The 25,472-nt window shown below is 43.9% G+C and overlaps 1 protein-coding gene across 1 annotated transcript in view; it reads left to right on the top strand.

Annotated features, from left to right (window-relative positions):
* LOC120995067 (complement component receptor 1-like protein) overlaps positions 1-25,472 on the top strand; it is a 127,324-nt gene that overhangs the window by 63,107 nt on the left and 38,745 nt on the right. The window contains exons 6-8 of the mRNA XM_040424044.1: positions 1,472-1,654; positions 13,089-13,268; positions 16,850-17,050. Of these exons, the coding sequence (XP_040279978.1) occupies positions 1,472-1,654; positions 13,089-13,268; positions 16,850-17,050 (564 nt within the window). The remainder of the gene's footprint in view (positions 1-1,471; positions 1,655-13,088; positions 13,269-16,849; positions 17,051-25,472) is intronic.

Genomic DNA, 25,472 nt, shown 5'->3' with positions numbered 1-25,472 from the left:
TAGTATATGGCCAAAAAATAACCAGACTGTTGATGGTTAAATGCACTTCGGTGACACAGGCTCAGCCTGCAGCTGATGTAGGATATAGCACAAAATAACCACACTATCGATGGTTAAATACACTTGGTGATAGCTCGTTCTGGCGCACCACAAGTCACAAAATGGCCGCCGATCACCCCAGAAAAAAAGTGATCTAAAAACGCTCTGGGCAGCCTCAAAAAATTGAGCAAGTCAATAATAGCACTTCAATGATCCACAGCTGCAGATCGATCACAGAATGAAGTCTTTTGGAGGAGTTAATCTGCCTAATCTCGCCCTAACGTCGCAGCTGCAACCTCTCCCTATACTGATCATAGCAGAGTGACGTGCGGCGCTACGTGACTCCAGCTTAAATAGAGGCTGGGTCACATGGTGCACTAGCCAATCACAGCCATGCCAATAGTAGGCATGGCTGTGATGGCCTCTTGGGCCAAGTAGTATGACGCTTGTTGATTGGCTGCTTTGCAGCCTTTCAAAAAGCGCCAAGAAAGCGCCGAACACCGAACCCGAACCCGGACTTTTACGAAAATGTTCGGGTTCGGGTCCGTGTCACGGAAACCCCAAAATTCGGTACGAACCCGAACTATACAGTTCGGGTTCGCTCATCCCTAGTCCCATCCTTTTGTTCTCAGGATAGATAATCTGTCACCACAGGTGTCTGACAGTGGTCAACTTTCCTCTCCTCATTGAGGACACATGCACACTTGGTCAAACTGAGAATGCGTATTTAGGGGGGGGGTGTTTACGTTTATGGGCCATTTTTTGCGTTCCGTATACGGTCCGTATACGGAATTATTCATTTCAATGATTCCGCAAAAAAAAAACGGAATGTACTATGTATTTCCGTTTTTCCGTTCTGTTGAATGATAGAACATGTCCTATTATTGCCCGCAAATCACGTTCCGTGGCTCCATTCAAGTGAATGGGTCCGCAAAAAAAACGGAACACATACGTAATGTACTCCGTATGTCTTCTGTATCCGTTCCGTTTTTGTGGAACCATCCATTGAAAATTTTATACCCAGGCTAATTTCTTCTATGTAATTACTGCATACTGTACATGCCATACGGAAAAATGGAACGGAAAAACAGAGAGGAAATGGACACACAACGGAAACAAAAAACAGAACAACGGATCTGTAAAAAACGGACTGCAAAACACTGAAAAAGCCATACGGTCGTGTGCAGGAGGCCTATTGGGAGGAGCTGCTAGCTGAATGAGCTACATGAACTGTATGGCTAGTTGCATGATTATGTGAAAATTCTCCTCATCCTGTGCCTGTATAAACTGCAAAACTGGCAGGTGAACTATGGTCAAAAAAAATAAATTAAGATCACCAAAAATATTTTTAAAAAAAAACTATCATTGTATTAAATTAAAACCCAATTTAGATAACTTGTCATTCACCAGCTATATGTTTTTCTCTTTTCAGCTGTGATTTGCCCCCATCCAGCTTCAATTCTCAATGGGATATTTTCCCCAGAAAGGGATGAATATACCTTCTTGGATACTATTCAATATCGATGCAACAACCCCAAATCTGTCTTATATGGTGAAACCTTTGCGTCCTGCACAGAAAAGGGAACATGGAGTTCTAACCCTCCAAAATGCATAGGTAGAATCTGTAACATTACATGCATCTTATTATTACAGTGTGTCTTATTATTTTATAAACTACTTGCTGCATTCTATAAATCACTGATGTGTTCCATAAATCAGAGGATACCTACCTACACTTTCAAGCTCTTTTTCAGAATAATCTGTATTGTGTACATGAGTAATAACACTCTTTCTGACCAATTATATTTACAATGCTTAGCAGTTTCTCCTTCTGCAGGCTCAGGGGGGAGTCATTTTTCAAAATGGTGTAAAGTAGAACTGGCTTAGTTGCCCATAGCAACCAATCAGATTCCATCCATACACCAGTTTTTTGGTTTTTTTTTTATAAATATTTCTTTATTGTTTTCTTTTCCATAATACAAATAATTGATTTCATAACATTATAATTTCAGTAACATTTTTATATTACTCCCCCACCCACCACCCATACTCTTTTCCCACATGGCAAAAAAAAAAAAAGGGCCTCTTCTCTCTCTCCAACTCCCCCACAGCACCAGCACACCACACGCGGTCATCTCATAAGGAAATCACTTTATTAGCCATTTCTGCCATGTTCCAGTAAATTTATGTTTTTTCTTAATATTTGCCAGGTGAAATTCCTCTATGGCAAGTGAAGTTCTTCGTGAACCTCTCCCATTCCCTGACCGTGGGTACAGTACTACCTCCCCAATGTCAAACAATACATTTCCTTGCTTGAAACAGAAGTTTGGATGTTATTTCTCGATGATAGGGGGTGTCGATTTTTTCCATCACCCCCAATATGCATATCTCAAATTGCCTGGGGATTTTAATCCTGTGATATTGTTCTATTCTATCATTTAACTTTGCCCAGAACTCTTGAATTTTTATACATAACCAGAGTACATGGACATCGTCCACCCCGTCTTCCCCCGACAGCTAAAGATTTTAGGTTTGTAACACTTCATCAGTATCCTTGGGGAATAGTACAAGCGATATAGTATATTAAATTGAGTAATCCTATATGAAAAATTCTTTGAAATCCTATTTTTTTCTTATAGCCAGATCCCAAAACTCTTCTCGCTGAGAGCTTATAACATCTCTCCATTTATGCATTAAACTAATACCTGCTCTTGTCTTAGTTTTTTGCTGTAATAAGCATACATATATTTTAGATACAAATTTTCCCCCTTATGTCAATTTAGAGATATTAACTAACGGCTGTGGGAGAGTATCAATTTGTATATCTTTTCCTAGCGATGCTCGTAATGCATATTTTAATTGTAGGTATTAAAACCTCAGATCTATCTTACCAAATCCATACTCCTTTTTAAGATCTTCATACAGTATTACATCTCCCTGTCTCCATACCTGCCCTAATTTATAGACTCCATGTTTCCACCAAATTTTCTGTTCAATTAACTTAAGTTCTAAGAGGTGGGTGTTTTCCCACAATATGGTGTCAGCATTTAGTCCAGTCTGATTCCACAATGCTCTTACCTGCCTCCAGACCCTATCTATCAGCTGAAATAACGGTATCTTACGACCCTGTTGTGTCAGAATACCAGCTTCTATTATTTGAAAGATAGTACAATTCTCTAACCTAGCATTTATCCCTTCGATCATGGCCTTGTATCTTTGCGTGTTACTCCACGTTATCATATTTTTTATATGTCCCAACATCAAATAAAGTTCTCATGAATGCACAATATTTCAGCTTTTATCCTTGGTTTTTTCCCTCGCCATATCAAGTCCATTAGGAGACTGGCTAATATTTTGAATATTTTTGGGGGGATTATTACTGATGAGTTCCATAGAATATAGTTCAGGGAAGTTAATAGGCACATTTTTACCAAAGATATACGACCTGCCATCGAGACATATAGTCTTTTCCATACCCCTATTTTTTTTCTAATCTCTTGTATTTTAGGGATCACATTCAGTTTAACATATCCATTGGGGTTTGGAGTTATTTGAATGCCCAGATATTTAACGGGTTCCTCAATTCCCTTAATTTCCAATGGTCCTGGTATAAAATTGTTCAAAGGATCAATCGGGACGCAGGCCGATTTAGACCAATTTATATTTAACCCCGCGTGTTTGCCATATTGGTCAAATACCTGAAAATTTTTCATAAGTGATCTATGTGAACCCACAAACAACATAATATCATCTGCATATAAAGCAATCTTTTCCTCATGTTCACCGATCCTGAACCCTACTATTTCTTCATCTTGCCTAATCATATCAGCTAACGGCTCCATAGCTATAGCAAAAAGTAGCGGGGAAAGTGGGCATCCCTGTCTAACCCCCCTACCTATATGTATGTTATCGGAATATTCCCCATTTAATATCACTTTTGCTGTAATTTCCGTGTATAGCAGTCTTACCCATGAAATAAAATTGTCACCAAAGCCCATCTTCTTCAATGTTATAATCAGAAAGGGCCATTCTATCGAATCATTTTATTATCAGTGTTAATTAATGAAATAGGTCGGTATGAGTCCGGCAGACTCCTATGGGTCTCTGAAAAACTGTATTTTTTTAGTTTGGGGTGCATTACTCTCCAAATATCAATCCAACCCATTTCCTCCGTGATATTTTTTAATTTAGATCCCGTACACAAATTTTGACCATTACCCATCCTACATCTATCAATTTTACTATCCATAACATTAATAAGGTCACCCTTGACTAAAAGTGGTTTATACCCTACCTTAAGCACAAATTCATGAATTTTCAATAGAACCTCTGTTTTAAAAGGTGGCAGTATATAGACATTAGCTATTATCCATGGTCTCACTTCCAATAGACAATAAATCAAGTCATACCGGCCCTCCCCATCTATAGCGGTTTTCCCTATTTTTATCTCAATGTCACGATGAATCAATACACTCACTCCTCTAGCATATGATGAATAAACTGAATGGAAGGAGTGCTGTATCCACGGTCTACACAGCCCATTTGTCGTCTCACCGGTCAAATGTGTCTCTTGTAAACAGACTATGGCGGGTAGGGTTCTATGTATTGCGTCAAACACCACCACTTTCTTTGCACCCCTACTCAGACGCCTAATATTCCAAGAGACAATTCTCATAGAGGCCTATTTTATATTTTATTCTTTCCCAAGGTCTACTGAAGAGCCCCGGAGGGGAATGGGAGAGAGAGCTTTACACCAGTTTGATAAATCTTCCCCTCAGTCAGTTTCTCCTGAACCCAGCTGCTAGCTGCTATGATGTCTCCCACTCTCAGAAGCACTGCGTCCTGTTCCACCGATAACAGCTAATCTCAAGTTCCCAGTTAAGCACACACATCAAGATCAGTACTCTTGAAGGCCATCTGTCAGCAGATTTGTACCTATGACACTGGCTGACCTGTTACATGTGCACTTGGCAGCTGAAGGCATCTGTGATGGTCCTATGTTCATATGTGCCCGCATTGCTGAGAAAAGTGATGTTTTAACCACCTCAGCCCCCCTAGCTTAAACACCCTTAATGACCAGGCCACTTTTTACACTTCTGACCTACACTACTTTCACCGTTTATTGCTCGGTCATGCAACTTACCACCCAAATGAATTTTACCTCCTTTTCTTCTCACTAATAGAGCTTTCATTTGGTGGTATTTAATTGCTGCTGACATTTTTACTTTTTTTTCTTATTAATCGAAATTTAACGATTTTTTTGCAAAAAAATGAAACTTTTCACTTTCAGTTGTAAAATTTTGCAAAAAAAATGACATCCATATATACATTTTTCTCTAAATTTATTGTTCAACATGTTTTTGATTAAAAAAAATTGTTTGGGTAAAAAAAAATGGTTTGGGTAAAAGTTATAGCGTTTACAAACTATGGTATAAAAATGTGAATTTCCGCTTTTTAAAGCAGCTCTGACTTTCTGAGCACCTGTCATGTTTCCTGAGGTTCTACAATGCCCAGACAGTACAAACACCCCACAAATGACCCCATTTCGGAAAGTAGACACCCTAAGGTATTCGCTGATGGGCATAGTGAGTTCATAGAACTTTTTATTTTTTGTCACAAGTTAGCGGAAAATGATGATTTTTTTTTTCCCTTACAAAGTCTCATATTCCACTAACTTGTGACAAAAAATAAAAATTCTAGGAACTCGCCATGCCCCTCACGGAATACCTTGGGGTGTCTTCTTTCCAAAATGGGGTCACTTGTGGGGTAGTTATACTGCCCTGGCAATTTAGGGGCCCTAATGTGTGGGAAGTATTTTGAAATCAAAATGTGTAAAAAATGACCTGTAAAATCCTAAAGGTGCTCTTTGGAATGTGGCCCCTTTGCCCACCTGTGTTTTGGGGTGTCATTTTACATATACCCATGCTGGGTGAGAGAAATATCTTGGCCAAAGACAACTTTTCCATTTTTTTTTATACAAAGTTGGCATTTGCCAAGATATTTCTCTCACCCAGCAAGGGTATATGTAAAATGACACCCCAAAACACATTGCCCAACTTCTCCTGAGTACGGCAATACCACATGTGTGACACTTTTTTGCAGCCTAGGTGGGCAAAGGGGCCCACATTCCAAAGAGCACCTTTCGGATTTCACCGGCCATTTTTTACAGATTTTGATTTCAAACTACTTACCACACATTAGGGCCCCTAGAATGCCAGGGCAGTATAACTACCCCAAAAGTGACCCCATTTTGGAAAGAAGACACCCCAAGGTATTTAGTGATGCGCATAGTGAGTTCATGGAAGTTTTTATTATTTGTCACAAGTTAGTGGAATATGAGACTTTGTAAGAAAAAAAAAAAGAAAAAGAAAAAAAATCATCATTTTCCGCTAACTTGTGACAAAAAATAAAAAATTCTAGGAACTCGCCATGCCCCTCACGGAATACCTTGGGGTGTCTTCTTTACAAAATGGGGTCACTTGTGGGGTAGTTATACTGCCCTGGCAATTTAGGGGCCCTAATGTGTGGGAAGTATTTTGAAATCAAAATGTGTAAAAAATGACCTGTGAAATCCTAAAGGTGCTCTTTGGAATGTGGGCCCCTTTGCCCACCTAGGCTGCAAAAAAGTGTCACACATGTGGTATCGCCGTACTCAGGAGAAGTTAGGTAATGTGTTTTGGGGTGTCATTTTACATATACCCATGCTGGGTGAGAGAAATATCTCGGCAAAATACAACTTTTCCCATTTTTTTATACAAAGTTGGCATTTGACCAAGATATTTATCTCACCCAGCATGGGTATATGTAAAATGACACCACAAAACACATTGCCTAACTTCTCCTGAGTACGGCGATACCACATGTGTGACACTTTTTTGCAGCCTAGATGCGCAAAGGGGCCCAAATTCCTTTTATGAGGGCATTTTTAGACAATTGGATCCCAGACTTCTTCTCACGCTTTAGGGCCCCTAAAATGCCAGGGCAGTATAAATACCGCACATGTGACCCCATTTTGGAAAGAAGACACCCCAAGGTATTCAATGAGGGGCATGGCGAGTTCATAGAAATTTTATTTTTTTGGCACAAATTAGCGGAAATTGATTTTTTTTTTGTTTTTTTCTCACAAAGTCTCCCTTTCCGCTAACTTGGGACAAAAATTTAAATCTTTCATGGACTCAATATGCCCCTCACGGAATACCTTGGGGTGTCTTCTTTCCGAAATGGGGTCACATGTGGGGTATTTATACTGCCCTGGTATTTTAGGGGCCCTAAAGCGTGAGAAGAAAGCTGGAATATAAATGTCTAAAATTTTTTACGCATTTGGATTCCGTGAGAAGTATTGTGAGTTCATGTGAGATTTTATTTTTTGACACAAGTTAGTGGAATATGAGACTTTGTAAGAAAAAAAAAATAATAATAATTTCCGCTAACTTGGGCCAAAAAAATGTCTGAATGGAGCCTTACAGGGGGGTGATCAATGACAGGGGGGTGATCAGGGAGTCTATATGGGGTGATCACCCCCCTGTCATTGATCACCCCCCTGTAAGGCTCCATTCAGACGTCCGTATGTGTTTTGCGGATCCGATCCATGTATCCGTGGATCTGAAAAAACATACGGACGTCTGAATGGAGCCTTACAGGGGGGTGATCAATGACAGGGCGGTGATCAATGACAGGGGGGTGATCAGGGAGTCTATATGAGGTGATCACCCCCCTGTCATTGATCACCCCCCTATAAGGCTCCATTCAGACGTCCGTATGTGTTTTGCGGATCCGATCCATGTATCCGTGGATCTGAAAAAACATACGGACGTCTGAATGGAGCCTTAAAGGGGGGTGATCAATGACAGGGGGGTGATCAATGACAGGGGGGTGATCAGGGAGTCTATATGGGGTGATCACCCCCCTGTCATTGATCACCCCCCTGTAAGGCTCCATTCAGATGTCCGTATGTGTTTTGCGGATCCGATCCATGTATCCATGTATCCGTAAAAAACATACGAACGTCTGAATGGAGCCTTACAGGGGGGTGAGCAATAACAGGGGGGTGATCAATTACAAGGGGGTGATCAGGGAGTCTATATGGGGTGATCACCCCCCTGTCATTGATCACCCCCCTGTAAGGCTCCATTCAGATGTCCGTATGTGTTTTGCGGATCCGATCCATGTATCCGTGGATCTGTAAAAAACATACGGACGTCTGAATGGAGCCTTACAGGGGGGTGATCAATTACAGGGGGGTGATCAATGTCAGGGGGGTGATCAGGGAGTCTATATGGGGTGATCAGGGGTGATCAGGGGTAAATAAGGGGTTAATAAGTGACAGGGGGGGGAGTGTAGTGGTGTTTGGTGCTACTTATTACTGAGCTGCCTGTGTCCTCTGGTGGTCGATCCAAGCAAAAGGGACCACCAGAGGACCAGGTAGCAGGTATATTAGACGCTGTTATCAAAACAGCGTCTAATATACCTGTTAGGGGTTAAAAAAAATCGCATCTCCAGCCTGCCAGCCCCTGTAAGGCTCCATTCAGACGTCCGTATGTGTTTTGCGGATCCGATCCATGTATCCGTGGATCTGAAAAAACATACGGACGTCTGAATGGAGCCTTACAGGGGGGGTGATCAATGACAGGGGGGTGATCAATGACAGGGGGGTGATCAGGGAGTCTATATTGAGTGATCACCCCCCTGTAAGGCTCCATTCAGACGTCTGTATGTGTTTTGCGGATCCAATCCATGTATCCGTGGATCTGTAAAAACATATGGACGTCTGAATGGAGCCTTACAGGGGGGTGATCAATAACAGGGGGGTGATCAATGTCAGGGGGGTGATCAGGGAGTCTATATGGGGTGATCACCCCCCTGTCATTGATCAACCCCCTGTAAGGCTCCATTCAGACGTCCGTATGTGTTTTGCGGATCCGATCCATGTATCCGTGGATCCGTAAAAAACATACGGACGTCTGAATGAAGCCTTACAATGGGGTGATCAATGACAGGGGGGTGATCAATGACAGGGGGGTGATCAGGGAGTCTATATGGGGTGATCAGGGGTGATCAGGGGTTAATAAGGGGTTAATAAGTGACAGGGGGGGAGTGTAGTGGTGTTTGGTGCTACTTATTACTGAGCTGCCTGTGTCCTCTGGTGGTCGATCCAAGCAAAAGGGACCACCAGAGGACCAGATAGCAGGTATATTAGACGCTGTTATCAAAACAGCATCTAATATACCTGTTAGGGGTTAAAAAAAATTGCATCTCCAGCCTGCCAGCGAACGATCGCCGCTGGCAGGCTGGAGATCCACTCTCTTACCTTCCGATCCTGTGAACGCGCGCGCCTGTGTGCACGCGTTCACAGGAAATCTCGCGTCTCGCGAGATGACGCGCATATCCATGACTGTGCGCAGAGCTGCCGCCTCCGGAACGCGATCCTGCGTTAGGCTGTCCGGAGGCGGTTAATATATGCAAATGAGCCTCTAGGGGCAATGGGGGCGGTGCCTTTACACCTAGAGCAGAGATCACCAACCTCCGGCACTCCAGCTGTTCAGAAACTACAACTCCTAAAATCCTCCTCTCACTTCTATGGGAGTTACAAGAACTGTGTATGTGTGCATGCTGGGAGTTGTAGTTTCACAGCAGCTGGAGTGCCGAAGGTTGCTGATCCCTGAGTTAGAGACTCCGCTCTCTCTGCAACTACTGTGCCCTCTGCACATTAATTGACAGGGCCAGGCATCATGCCTAGCCCTGTCAAAGTGAAAAGGGCGTGGCAGTTACACCTAGAGGCTCTGCTCTCTCTGCAACAGGGAAAACCTACCAATCATGAAAATGGGGTCCTGAGTCATTCATTTCAATAGACCAGTGGTCACATATGCTCCATTCAATATCTACGGGACTCGGCTATATCTGTCAGTTCCATAGACAGAGAATAAAATGGTAGTGTGCAAACAGCAGACATGGGACCATCATTCTGGCGATTCATTAGGGTCTGCTTGGACCCCCTGCAATGATATATTTATAACAAATGTTGTGCATGGGCCTAACCTCTTTTATTATTGTGGATTTTTGGTGAGCGTATATTTCCTGAACAATTATGGACAGTTCAAGCTAGGGTAGCTTAGAGGAAAGATGGGTCTGATTAGTGAAGAAAGAGGCATTTTTTTAAGATGATATATTACAAAGTTCTTTATCTTTACATAGAATATTGATTTATAGGTTAAAAATAAAGGCAAATAACACTTCATAAGAGAAATAATAAACTATTTTAAAGCATAAGTAAAGCATTGGTTCACCTGTAGAAAAAGCTGAAGGTGTGCATATACAGTGTTACTCTAATACACCTTTATTGTAATAATCACTGTTATGAGCAAGTGCGGATATACCGACTGTGCAGCTGGTACGGCTGCACAGGGGCCCAGCGTGCGAGGGGGCCCATACAGCTTGGACTGGTCCACTGGTTTGTGGACTTCAGACTGAAAGATAATGTGCTGCTCAGGGGCTAATTCATGGAAGGGCTGACAGAGTTTAGTGTAATCAGCACTCCTGGTCAGTAAGGCTGTGTCCACAGGGTCTGAGTTTTACAAAATCGCCACAAAAAAACACAGCGTTTCGTCGTGATTTTCTCGAAAATTGGACCTTGTGGACCCAACCTTACTGACCAGGAAAGCTGATTGGTCTAAAAACTGTCAGTCAAAAGCGCTGACAGCCTCTCCTCCAATGGACAGCACTGCTAATCAGTGAGGAAGGAAGGACCGACTGCTGCTGTGTGGAGACGGAGCCCTGCTACTGAGAGGGGGAGAAGCCTGAGCCTACTACTGAGAGGGGGGGAGCCTGAGCCTACTACTGAGAGGGGGAGGAGCCTGAGCCTACTACTGAGAGGGGGAGGAGCCTGCGCCTTCTACTGAGAGGGGGGGAGCCTGAGCCTACTACTGAGAGGGGGAGGAGCCTGAGCCTACTACTGAGGTGGGGGGGGGAGCCTGAGCCTACTACTGAGAGGGGGGGAGCCTGAGCCTACTACTGAGAGGGGAGGAGCCTGCGCCTTCTACTGAGAGGGGGGGAGCCTGGATGAGGACACAAGAAACTGCAATACAGAGCCAGGAAGTGAGGAAGGGATCTGTATGTAATGTAGTGTAAAATAGTTCCTGCATGTGTACAAGTGTGTGTATGTGAGAGTGTCTGCATGTATAAAAGTGTGTGTGTGACAGTGCCTGCATGTGTAACAGTGTGTATGTGAGAGTGTCTGCATATGTGACAGTGCCTGCATGTGCACAAGTGTATGTGAGTGTCTGCATGTGTGACAGTGTGTGTATGTGACAGTGCCTGCATGTGTACAAGTGTATGTGAGTGATTGCATATGTGACAGTGTTTGTATGTGACAGAACCTGCATGTGTACAATTGTATGTGAGTGACTGGATGTGTGACACTGTGTGTATGTTACAGTGCCTGCATGTGTAACAGTGTGTGTATGTGACAGTGCCTGCATGTGTACAAGTGTATGTGAGTGATTGCATATGTGACAGTGCCTGCATGTCTACGAGTGTGTATGTCAGAGTGTCTGCATATGTGACAGTGTTTGTATGTGACAGAACCTGCATGTGTACAATTGTATGTGAGTGACTGGATGTGTGACACTGTGTGTATGTTACAGTGCCTGCATGTGTGACAGTGTGCGTATGTGACAGTGCCTGCATGTATACAAGTGTGTATGTTAGAGTGTCTGCATATGTGACAGTGCCTGCATGTGTACAAATGTATGTATAAAAGTGCCTGCATATGTGACAGTGTGTACATATGTGACAGTGCCTGTATGTGTACAAGTGTGTGTATGTGAGAGTGTGTATGAAAGTCCAGTATGTGTGCTAGGGCTCATTTAAATGGCCATATGAAGGAGTTTGCATATGTTTTGCAATTTTGCAGAAAGGGTGTGGATCCATTCATTTCAACGGGTACGCAGAAGATGCGGGCAACACATCGTGTGTTGTCCACATCTATATGTCGTTTTGCAGCCCCGCAAAAACGATAGAACATGTCCTATTTTTGTCTGCAATTGCAGACAAGAATAGGTATTTTCTATCAGAGGACGCACGCGACCAGTCTCCGTGTTTTGTGGATCCGCAATTTGCGGACTGTAAAGCACAGCCGTCTAAATGGGCCCTCAGGCTGGCACCACAAGGTGGCTGTGGCTGCAACACACATTGTGCAGCCAAAGATTGCAGCGACACTACGATACATCACAACTAGTAAAAGTAAATGGGGCTGTGACCTGACGGTCAGAAAAAATCCAACATGCTGAATTTCTTGCAACTTTTCGATTGTGATTTTAAGAAACTTCAAGGTCACAATGCGACCCCATTCATTTTAACTCAATGCATCGTAGCATTGTGCTGCTGTTTTTCTTGGTTGCATGACACATTGTTAGCCAAAAGCACTGTGCAGCCTTAAAGGGGTCACTGTTTTTTTTTTTTTTTTTTTTCATTTTCACCCCCTTTTTCATTGGTACCGAACTTATTCGATGTTGCTTCCTGGGCCAGCGCTGCGCTCCTGGTCCTTATATGCTGCTTGGTCTTCCAGGATTATGCACATATTGTATATGTTTACGTCTGTATGTGTAGTTTGGGGAGGGGGGGGGGCAGGCACATTCTTTGCACAGGGGCCCTCTGCTGTCTGTGTCCGTCCCTGGTTATGAGTAGGAATTTGCTGATAATAAAGTTAGGGAGAAGTATATTTTTCTACATAGTAGACAATAGAATCCTGTATTCTTTACTCATGGGCAATATAAGGAAATTTGATTTCTGGCAGAGGTGTTGCACACAGATATCTAATATACAAGAACCGAGAACACTCAGATATTACCATACTTATAATAGTGCACCTGCCCATCTGTGGGGATTTGCCAGCACATATCATCATTTATTGAATGCTAACACCCATTGTGACTGAAGCTAATCATCGACATGTTTTTAACCTATTTTATATGTTTGCAGAGATCGCTAAAAAAACTGAACTTCTGAGCCACGCCATACTCAGGATCTATTAATTAGTATTCTGTTTGTTATAGATGTTGAATGCCCTTCCCCTGAAGTCCACAACGCAAGAAAACTGTCAGGATTCGCTGGGCCATATACTCTAAATTCTGTGGTTAGATTTGAATGCTTTGAAGGCTTCGTTATGAATGGTATCGGTGAGGTGAAGTGCAATATTTACAGCCAGTGGGGGCCCTCATTGCCTAAATGTGAGAGTAAGTACTGACCTAACACGATGATACGCCAGGAACATCCTGTCATTACGGAGTAGCATGTGCCACGATCCTGAACCCAGTTAATTGAGGAATACAGTGCATGCCACAGCACAAAAAAGTGGAGATCAATTTAGGCTACTTTCACACTCACGTTTTGGGCGGATCCATCATGGATCTGCAAAAACGGATCCGTTACAATAATACAACTGCATGCATCTGTCATGAACGGATCCGTTTGTATTATCTGTAACATAGCCAAGACAGATCCGTCATTGAAAGTCAATGCGAGACGGATCAGTTTTCTATTGTTCCAGATTGTGTCCGAGAAAAAGGTTTTGCTCAGTTTCGTCAAGCAGACAGCAAAACGCAGGCAGCGTTTTGGTGTCCGCCTCCAGAGCGGAATGGAGACTGATCGGAGGCATTCTGAGCGGATCCTTTTCCTTTCAGAATGCATAAGGGCAAAACTGATCCGTTTTGGACCGCTTGTTAGAGCCCATGACGGATCTCACTAACGGAAAGCCAAAACGTGAGTGTGAAAGTAGCCTTAAAGGGGCTGTCCAGAATCAGAAAAATATTGTTGCTTTTCAAAAAACAGCACCACACCTGTCTACAGGTTGTGTGTAGTATTGCAGCTCTGCCTCATTCACTTCAATGGCGCTGAGCTGCAATACCAGGCACAACCCATTGACTGGTGTGGCGCTGTTTCTGGAAGAAATCAACCATGTTTCTCTAATCATGGACAACTCCTTTAAAGGCTGCGTCCACGACATCCCTTGTGGGTTCTGGCTGCATTATACACCTGGCACCTTGCTCTCACTGACAGGAGTGGAGATAATTCCAATCCTGGCAGTACAGTTCCTTATACGCTAGGGTCAGTATATTGAGAGTGCATGAGCTCCCTATCTCACCCTATTGCCCCCCACCAAAACAAGATCACAGGGTTCTGATCCATTGGAGATGGCAGCATGAGTCCTAACAATGGCCAATGACAGTTTTTCAGGACATTTTTGAAAAAAAAGATATACAGTTGCAAGAAAAAGTATGTGAACCCTTTGGAATGATATGGATTTCTGCACAAATTGGTCATAAAATGTGATCTGATTTAAGACACAACAATAGACAATCAAAGTCTGCATAAACTAATAACACACAAAGAATTAAATGTTACCATGTTTTTGTTGAACACACCATGTAAACATTCACAGTGCAGGTGGAAAAAGTATGTGAACCTTTGGATTTAATAACTGGTTGAACCTCCTTTGGCAGCAATAACTTCAACCAAACATTTCCTGTAGTTGCAGATCAGACGTGCACAATGGTCAGGAGTAATTCTTGACCATTCCTCTTTACAGAACTGTTTCAGTTCAGCAATATTCTTGGGATGTCTGGTGTGAATCGCTTTCTTGAGGTCATGCCGCAGCATCTCAATCGGGTTGAGGTCAGGACTCTGACTGAGCCACTCCAGAAGTCGTATTTTCTTCTGTTTAAGCCATTCTGTTGTTGATTTACTTCTATGCTTTGGGTCGTTGTCCTGTTGCAACACCCATCTTCTGTTGAGCTTCAGCTGGTGGACAGGTGGCCTTAAGTTCTCCTGCAAAATGTCTTGATAAACTTGGGAATTCATTTTTCCTTCGATGATAGCAATCCGTCCAGGCCCTGACGCAGCAAAGCAGCCCCAAACCATGATGCCCCCACCACCATACTTCAGAATTGGGATGAGGTTTAGATGTTAGTGTGCTGTGCCTCTTTTTCTCCACACATAGTGTTGTGTGTTTCTTCCAAACAACTTAACTTTGGTTTCATCTGTCCACAGAATATTTAGCCAGTACTGCTGTGGAACATCCAGGTGCTCTTGTGCAAACTGTAAACGTGCAGCAATGTTTTTTTTGGACAGCAGTGGCTTCCTCTGTGGTATCCTCCCATGAAATCCATTCTTGTTTAGTGATTTACGTATCGTAGATTCGCTAACAGTTATGTTAGCATATGCCAGAGACTTTTGTAAGTCTTTAGCTGACACTCTAGGATTCTTCTTCACCTCATTGAGCAGTCTGCGCTGTGCTCTTGCAGTCATCTTTACAGGATGGCCACTCCTAGGGAGAGTAGCAGCAGTGCTGAACTTTCTCCATTTATAGACAATTTGTCTTACCGTGGACTGATGAACAGCAAGGCTTTTGGAGATACTTTTATAACCCTTTCCAGCTTTATGCAAGTCAACAATTCTTAATTGTAGGTCTTCTGAGAGCTCTTTTGTGGGAGGCATCATTCACATCAGGTAATGCTTCTTGTGAAAAGCAAACCCAGAACTGGTGTGTGTTTTTTTTTAGGGCAGGGCAGCTGTAACCAACACCTCCAATCTCATCTCATCTCATTGATTGTACACCAGTTGGCTGACATGTCATTAGTCTAGGGGTTCACATACTTTTTCCACCTGCACTGTAAATGTTTACATGGTGTGTTCAATATAAACATGGTAGCATTTAATTCTTTGTGTGTTATTAGTTTAAGCAGACTGTGATTGTCTATTGTTGTGACTTAGATGCAGATCAGATCACATTTTATGACCAATTTGTGCAGAAATCCATATCATTTTAAAGGGTTCACATACTTTTTCTTGCAACTGTATGTAATTGTCAGCACCATGTCCATATTGATCTGTCCAATAAAACGATCACCATATTGATCATGCGTTGTGCACACCGTAAAAAAAATAAAAATAAAAGCAATGCAAAACTTGCAGTTTTTCATTCAGCCTCCCAAAGACACAAACAGAAAGTGGTAAGTCGTAAAGTACGTAGCAAAATGACGCCAAAATGTCATCCCACAAAAAATAAGCCAATTTTCAGACAAGAATAGGCATTTCTATTATGCGCCTCCCATTCCGTTCCGTAAATTGCGGAACGCTCACGGGCAGCATCCATGTTTTGCGGATCCGCAATTTGTGGACCGTAAAACATTGCACGTTTGTGTGCATGAGCCCTAACACTACAAGGCACAAGCACACTAACAGGCTAAACAAGCCTTAGGCCCCTTTCACACGAGCGAGTTTTCCACGCGGGTGTAATGCGTGACGTGAACACATAGCACCCGCACTAAATCCTGACCCATTAATTTCAATGAGTCTGTGTACATGAGCGTTTTTTTCACGCATCAGTTCTGTATTGTGTGAAAATTGCAGCATGTTCCATATTCAGCGTTTTTCACGCAGCCCTGGTCCCATAGAAGTGAATGGGGCTTCAGTGAAAAACTCATTGCATCCACAAGCAAGTGCGGATGCAATGTGTTTTTCACCGATGGTTGCTAAAAGATGTTGTTTGTAAACCTTCAGTTTCTTATCACGCTCATGAAAAATATATCTAAACGGATTGCACCGCGCGAAAAAAACTGAACAACTGAACACAATCTCAAAACTGACTGAACTTGCTTGCGCAATGGTGCGAGTTTCACTGAACGCATCCTGACACAATGCATATCGTTTGTGGGAAAGAGGCCTAAAGGAAATTTAAGACCCCCATGCAGTCTTTAGGTAGACCTTTTGTTTCTGGGATATTAGATGTAAAAGATTTTGTTTTCTTGTTTCTAAGGAAACTTCTGCTACACACCTCAGCTAATAAATGGAAGAATCCAAAAAGGGAAACCCAAAAATTTCCACAATGAGAAAGGATTTCTGACTCATGATTCTGTTACAATGGAATGTGATTCCTACTTTGTTTTAAATGGACAAAGTACCATAACCTGTCAAGAAGATTTAACCTGGCATCCTGAAGTTCCAATTTGTGAGAAGAGTAAGTATGTCATATATCTAAAATATCTATGGGAGAAGGGGCATTTTAACACATTGGTGGGCCCAATGCACAGGTCTCACAAGTAAGCCTTGGCGCACTGGCTGCAAAAAAACTAGTTTCACTACACCGCCTAAATAAAACCCTAAAGATTACTTACAGAAAGTGTATGAAAATACCTGTCTTTTACCTATCTCTCACTCCCTCTCTATATATATATATATATATATATATATACAGTACAGAACAAAAGTTTGGACACACCTTCTCATTCAAAGAGTTTTCTTTATTTTCATGACTATGAAAATTGCAGATTCACACTGAAGGCATCAAAACTATGAATTAACACATGTGGAATTATATACATAACAAACAAGTGTGAAACAACTGAAAATATGTCATATTCTAGGTTCTTCAAAGTAGCCACCTTTTGCTTTGATTACTGCTTTGCACACTCTTGGCATTCTCTTGATGAGCTTCAAGAGGTAGTCCCCTGAAATGGTTTTCACTTCACAGGTGTGCGCTGTCAGGTTTAATAAGTGGGATTTCTTGCCTTATAAATGGGGTTGGGTCCATCAGTTGCGTTGAGGAGAAGTCAGGTGGATACAGAGCTGATAGTCCTACTGAATAGACTGTTAGAATTTGTATTATGGCAAGAAAAAAGCAGCTAAGTAAAGAAAAACGAATGCCATCATTACTTTAAGAAATGAAGGTCAGTCTGTCAGCCGAAAAATTGGGAAAACTTTGAAAGTAAGGGCTATTTGACCATGAAGGAGAGTGATGGGGTGCTGCGCCAGATGACCTGGCCTCCACAGTCACCGGACCTGAACCCAATCGAGATGGTTTGGGGTGAGCTGGACCGCAGAGTGAAGGCAAAAGGGCCAACAAGTGCTAAACATCTCTGGGAACTCCTTCAAGACTGTTGGAAGACCATTTCAGGGGACTACCTGTTAAAGCTCATCAAGAGAATGCCAAGAGTGTGCAAAGCAGTAATCAAAGCAAAAGGTGGCTACTTTGAAGAACCTAGAATATGACATATTTTCAGTTGTTTCACAATTGTTTGTTATGTATATAATTCCACATGTGTTAATTCATAGTTTTGATGCCTTCATAGTCATGAAAGTAAAGAAAACTCTTTGAATGAGAAGGTGTGTCCAAACTTTTGTTCTGTACTGTATATATTAGCAGAAGAACCCACACGGGTATATTTCATTTCATGTTATCGTATGTCAGAAAAAGATATCAACAGTATCCCCCATAACAGTGACCTCTACAGTACCCGCCCTATTAACAATGACCTCCACAGTGCCCGCCACTTTAACAGTGACCTCCACAGTGGTTTCCCCTTTAACATTGACCTCCACAGTGGCCGCTCCTGTATAATTGACCTCCACAGTGCTCGCCCTTTAACAGTGACCTCCACAATGCCCGCCACTTCAACAGTGACCGCATCTTTAACAGTGACCTCCACGGTCCCCGCCCCTTTAACAGTGACTTTTACAGTGCCCGCCCTTTTAACATTGACCACCCCTTTAACAGTGACCTTCATAGTGGCTGACCCTTTAACAGTGATCTCCACAGTACCCGCCCCTTTAACATTGACTTCCACAGTGCCCACCCCTTTAAATGTGACCTCTCATGCCTGCCCCTTTAACAGTGACCTCATCATTGCCCATCCCTTTAACAGTGACCACCCCTTTAACAGTGACCTCCACAGTGTCCGCGCCTTTAACAGTGACCTCCATAGTGACCTCCACAATGTGCACCCCTTTAACAGTGACTGTCCCTTTAACAGTGACCTCCACATTGGCCGTTCCTTTAATAGTGACCGCCAATATAAAAGTAACCTCCAAAGTGCCTGCCCCTTTAACAGTGACCTCCACAGTGCCCACCCCTATAACAGTGACCGCCCCTTTGACAGTGACCTCCATAGTGCCCACCCCTTTAACAGTGACCTCCACAGTGCTTTAACAGTGACCTCCACAGTGCTGCCTCTTTAACAATAACCTCTACAGTGCCCTCCCTTTTACCAGTGACCTTCACAGTGACCGCCACTTTAACAGTGATCTCAACAGTGCCCGCCCCTTTAACAGTAAACTCCCCTTTAACAGTGACCCCCCTGTTAACAGTGACCTCTACAGTGCCCACCCCTTTAACAGTGACTGCCCGTTTGACAGTGACCTCCACAGTGCCCGCCCCTTTAACAGTGACATCCACAGTGCCCGCCCCTTTAACATTTACCAAACCTATAACAGTAATCATCATAGTGTCCGCCCCTTTAACAGTGACCTCCAAAGTGCTCGCCCCTTTACCAGTGAACTCCACCGTGCCCACCCCTTTAACAGTGACCTCTTCAGTGCCCGCCTCTTTAAGAGTGACCGTCCCTTTAACAGTGATCTTTACAGTGCACGCCCATTTAACAGTGATCTCCACAGTGCCCGCCCCTTTGACAGTGGTCTTCATAGTGGTCGCCCCTTTAGCAGTGATCTCCACAGTGCCCGCCCCTTTAACGGTGACCTCCACAATGCCCACCCCTTTAAGAGTGACCGTCCCTTTAACAGTGATCTCCACAGTGCCCGCCCCTTTGACAGTGCCCGCCCCTTTGAAAGTGCCAGCCCCATTAACAGTGACTGCCCCTTTGAAAGGGACCTCTACAGTGCACTTCTTTTCAACAGTGACCTCCACAGTGCCCGCCCCTTTAACAGTGAACTCCACAGTGCTGCCCCTTTAACAATAACCTCTACAGTGCCCACCCTTTTACCAGTGACCTCCACAATGACCGCCACTTTAACAGTGATCTCCACGGTGCCCGCCCCTTTAACAGTGAACTCCCTTTTAACAGTGACCCCCCTGTTAACAGTGACATCTACAGTGCCCACCCCTTTAACAGTGACTGCCCCTTTGACAGTGACCTCCACAGTGCCGCCCCTTTGACAGTGACCTCCACAGTGCCGCCCCTTTAACAGTGACCTCCACAGTGCCCGCCCCTTTAACATTTACCAACCCTATAACAGTAATCATCATAGTGGCCGCCCCTTTAACAGTGACCTCCAAAGTGCTCGCCCCTTTAACAGTGAACTCCACAGTGCCCGCCCCTTTAACAGTGACCTCTACAGTGCCCGCCCCTATAATAGTGATCTCCACGGTGCCCGCCCCTTTAACAGTGATCTCTACAGTGGCCACCCCTTTAACAGTGACCGCCCCTTTAACAGTGACCTCTACAGTGCCCTCCCGTTTAACAGTGACCTCCACAGTGCTCGCCCCTTTAACAATGACCTTCAAAGTGCCTGTCTTTTTAACATTAACCACCCCTTTAACAGTGACCTTCATAGTGGCTGACCCTTTAATGGTGATCTCCACAGTACCCGCCCCTTTAACATTGACTTCCACAGTGCCCACCCCTTTAAATGTGACCTCGCATGCCTGCCCCTTTAACAGTGACCTCCACATTGCCCGTCCCTTTAACAGTGACCACCCCTTTAACAGTGACCTCCACAGTGTCCGCGCCTTTAACAGTGACCTCCATAGTGACCTCCACAATGCTCGTCCCTTTAACAGTGACCTCCACATTGGCCGTTCCTTTAATAGTGACCGCCAATTTAAAAGTGACCTCCAAAGTGCCTGCACCTTTAACAGTGACCTCCACAGTGCCCACCCCTATAACAGTGACCGCCCCTTTGACAGTGACCTCCACAGTGCCCACCCCTTTAACAGTGACCTCTACAGTGCCCGCCCCTATAATAGTGATCTCCACGGTGCCCGCCCCTTTAACAGTGATCTCTACAGTGGCCACCCCTTTAACAGTGACCGGACCCTTCAACAGTGACCTCCACAGTGCCCGCTCCTTTAAGAGTCACTTTCACAATGCCCGCCCCTTTTTACATTGACCTCCATAGTGTCCTCCCCTTTAATATTGACCACCCCTTTAACAGTGACTTCCACAGTGCCCGCCCCTTTAACAGTGACCACCACAGTGCCCGCCCCTTTAACAGTGACCTCCACAGTGCCCACTCATTAAACAGTGACCTCCACAGTGCTCTCCCATTTAGCAGTGTCCTCTACAGTGACCACCCCTTTAACAGTGACTGCCGCTTTAACAGTGACCTTCACAGTGCCCGTCCCTTTAACAGTGACCTCTACAGTGCCCGCCCCTATAATAGTGATCTCCACAGGCCCGCCCCTTTAACAGTGATTTCCACAGTGGCCATTCCTTTAACAGTGACCGCCCCTTTAACAGTGACCTCTACAGTGCCCGCCCCTTTAACAATGACCTCCAAAGTGCCTGCCTTTTTAACATTGACCACCCTTTTAACAGTGACCTTCATAGTGGCTGCCCCTTTAACAGTGACCTTCACAGTGCCCACCCCTTTAACAGTGACTTCCACAGTCTTTGCCCCTTTAACAGAGATCTCCTCAGTGCAAGCCCCTTTAACAGTGACCTCCACAGTGCCCACCCCTTTAACAGTGACTGCCCCTTTAACAGTGACCTTCACAGTGCCCGCCCCTTTAACATTGACCGCAACAGTGCCCACCAATTTAACAGTAACTTCCACAGTGCTCTCCCATTTAGCAGTGTCCTCTACAGTGCCCAACCCTTTAAAATTTACCACCCCTTTAACAGTGACCTTCATAGTGGCTGCCCCTTTAACAGTGACCTTCACAGTGCCCGCCCCTTTAACAGTGACCTCCACTATGCCCGCCACTTTAACAGTGACCTCCACATTGCCCATCCATTTAATAGTGCCCGCCCCTTTAACAGTGACCTCCACAGTGCCCGCCCCTTTAACCACCTCAGCCCCCTTAGCTTAAACACCCTTAATGACCAGGCCACTTTTTACACTTCTGACCTATACTACTTTCACCGTTTATTGCTCGGTCATGCAACTTACCACCCAAATGAATTTTACCTCCTTTTCTTCTTACTAATAGAGCTTTCATTTGGTGGTATTTCATTGCTGCTGACATTTTTACTTTTTTTGTTATTAATCGAAATGTAACGATTTTTTTACAAAAAAATGACATTTTTCACTTTCAGTTGTAAAATTTTGCAAAAAAAAACGACATCCATATATAAATTTTTCTCTAAATTTATTGTTCTACATGTCTTTGATAAAAAAAAAATGTTTGGGTAAAAAAAAAAAAATGGTTTGGGTAAAAGTTATAGCGTTTACAAACTAAGGTACAAAAATGTGAATTTCCGCTTTTTGAAGCAGCTCTGACTTTCTGAGCACCTGTCATGTTTCATGAGGTTCTACAATGGCTAGACAGTACAAACACCCCACAAATGACCCCATTTCGGAAAGTAGACACCCTAAGGTATTCGCTGATGGGCATAGTGAGTTCATAGAACTTTTTATTTTTTGTCACAAGTTAGCGGAAAATGATGATTTTTCATATCATATTCCACTAATTTGTGACAAAAAATAAAAACTTCCATGAACTCACTATGCCCATCACGAAATACCTGGGGGTGTCTTCTTTCCAAAATGGGGTCACTTGTGGGGTAGTTATACTGCCCTTGCATTTTAGGGGCCCGAATGCGTGAGAAGTAGTTTTAAATCAAAATCTGTAAAAAATGCCCTGTGAAATCCGAAAGGTGCTCTTTGGAATGTGGGCCCCTTTGCACACCTAGGCTGCAAAAAAGTGTCACACATGGGGTATTTCCGTACTCAGGAGAAGTTGGGCAATGTGTTTTGGGGTGTCATTTTACATATACCCATTTCTGGGTGAGATAAATATCTCGGTCAAATGCCAACTTTATATAAAAAAATGGGAAAAGTTGTCTTTTGCCAAGATATTTCTCTCACCCAGCATGGGTATATGTAAAAAGACACCCCAAAACACATTGCCCAACTTCTCCTGAGTACGGTGATACCAGATGTTTGACACTTTTTTGCAGCCTAGGTGGGCAAAGGGGCCCACATTCCAAAGAGCACCTTTCGGATTTCACCGGCCATTTTTTACAGATTTTTATTTCAAACCACTTCTCACGCATTCGGGCCCCTAAAATGCCAGGGCAGTATAACTACCCCACAAGTGACCCCATTTTGGAAAGAAGACACCCCCAGGTATTTCGTGATGGGCATAGTGAGTTCATAGAAGTTTTTATTTTTTGTCACAAGTTAGTGGAATATGAGACTTTGTAAGAAAAAAATATAAAAAATCATCATTTTCCGCTAACTTGTGACAAAAAATAAAAAATTCTAGGAACTCGCCATGCCCCTCACAGAATACCTTGGGGTGTCTTCTTTCCAAAATGGGGTCACTTGTGGGGTAGTTATACTGCCCTGGCATTCTAGGGGCTCTATTGTTTGGTAAGTAGGTAAATGACCTATGAAATCCTAAAGGTGCTCTTTGGAATGTGGGCCCCTTTGCCCACCTAGGCTGCAAAAAAGTGTCACACATGTGGTGTCGCCGTATTCAGGAGAAGTTGGGCAATGTGTTTTAGGGTGTCTTTTTACATATATATCTCGGCAAAAGACAACCTTTCCAATTTTTTATACAAAGTTGGCATTTGACCAAGATATTTATCTCACCCAGCATGGGTATATGTAAAATGACACCCCAAAACACATTGCCCAACTTCTCCTGAGTACAGCGATACCAGATGTGTGACACTTTTTTGCAGCCTAGATGCGCAAAGGGGCCCACATTCCTTTTATGAGGGCATTTTTAGACATTTGGATTCCAGACTTCTTCTCACGCTTTAGGGCCCCTAAAATGCCAGGGCAGTATAAATACCCCACATGTGACCCCATTTTGGAAAGAAGACACCCCAAGGTATTCAATGAGGGGCATGGCGAGTTCATAGAATTTTTTTTTTTTTGCACAAGTTAGCGGAAATAGATTTTTTTTTTCTCACAAAGTCTCCCTTTCAGCTAACTTGGGACAAAAATTTCAATCTTTCATGGACTCAATATGCCCCTCACGGAATACCTTGGGGTGTCTTCTTTCCGAAATGGGGTCACATGTGGGGTATTTATACTGCCCTGGCATTCTAGGGGCCCTAAAGCGTGAGATGAAGTCTGGAATATAAACGTCTAAAAATTTTTACGCATTTGGATTCCGTGAGGGGTATGGTGAGTTCATGTGAGATTTTATTTTTTGACACAAGTTAGTGGAATATGAGACTTTGTAAGAAAAAATATATATATTTCCGCTAACTTGGGCCAAAAAAATGTCTGAATGGAGCCTTACAGGGGGGTGATCAATGACAGGGGGGTGATCAATGACAGGGGGGTGATCAGGGAGACTATATGGGGTGATCACCCCCCTGTAAGGCTCCATTCAGACGTCTGTATGTGTTTTGCGGATCCGATCCATGTATCCGTGGATCCGTAAAAAACATACGGACATCTGAATGCAGCCTTACAGGGGGGTGATCAATGACAGGGGGGTGATCAGGGAGTCTATATGGGGTGATCAGGGGTGATCAATGGTTCATAAGGGGTTAATAAGTGACGGGGGGGGGTGTAGTGTAGTGTAGTGGTGTTTGGTGCTACTTTACTGAGCTGCCTGTGTCCTTTGGTGGTCGATCCAAACAAAGGGGACCACCAGAGGACCAGGTAGCAGGTATATTAGACGCTGTTATCATAACAGCGTCTAATATACCTGTTAGGGGTTAAAAAAATCAAATCTCCAGTCTGCCAGCGAACGATCGCCCCTGGCAGGCTGGAGATCCACTCGCTTACCTTCCGTTCCTGTGAACGCGCGCGCCTGTGTGCGCGCGTTCACAGGAAATCTCGCGTCTCGCGAGATGACGCACGGATGCGTCCAAAAGAAATGAATCAACCACCTTCCGGACGCATCCGTGTGTTAGGCGGTCCGGAGGTGGTTAACAGTGCCCGCTTATTTAACAGTGATCTCCACAGTACCTGCCCCTTTAACAGTGACCTCCACAGTGCTCGCCGATTTAACATCGACCACCTCTTTAACCGCCTCCGGACCGCCTAACGCAGGATCGCGTTCCGGAGGCGGCAGCTGCAGGCAAAGTCTTGCATATACGCGTCATCTTGTGTGACGCGAGATTTCCTGTGAACGCGCGCACACAGGCACGCGCATTCACAGGATCGGAAGGTAAGCGAGTGGATCTCCAGCCTGCCAGCGGCGATCGTACGCTGGCAGGCTGGAGATGCGATTTTTTTAACCCCTAACAGGAATATTAGACGCTGTTTTGATAACAGCGTCTAATATACCTGCTACCTGGTCCTCTGGTGGTCCCTTTTGCTTGGATCGACCACCAGAGGACACAGGCAGCTCAGTAATAAGTAGCACCAAACACCACTACACTGCACCCCCCCTGTCACTTATTTACCCCTTATTAACCCCTGATCACCCCATATAGACTCCCTGATCACCCCCCTGTCATTGATCACCCCCCTGTCATTGATCTCCCCCTGTCGTTGATCACCCCTTTGTAAGGCTC

This window comes from Bufo bufo, chromosome 3 (genome assembly GCF_905171765.1).
Source record: "Bufo bufo chromosome 3, aBufBuf1.1, whole genome shotgun sequence".
NCBI lineage: Eukaryota > Metazoa > Chordata > Amphibia > Anura > Bufonidae > Bufo > Bufo bufo.
The sequence above is the reverse complement of the archived record's forward strand: the minus strand, read 5'-3'. Positions and strand labels throughout refer to the sequence as shown.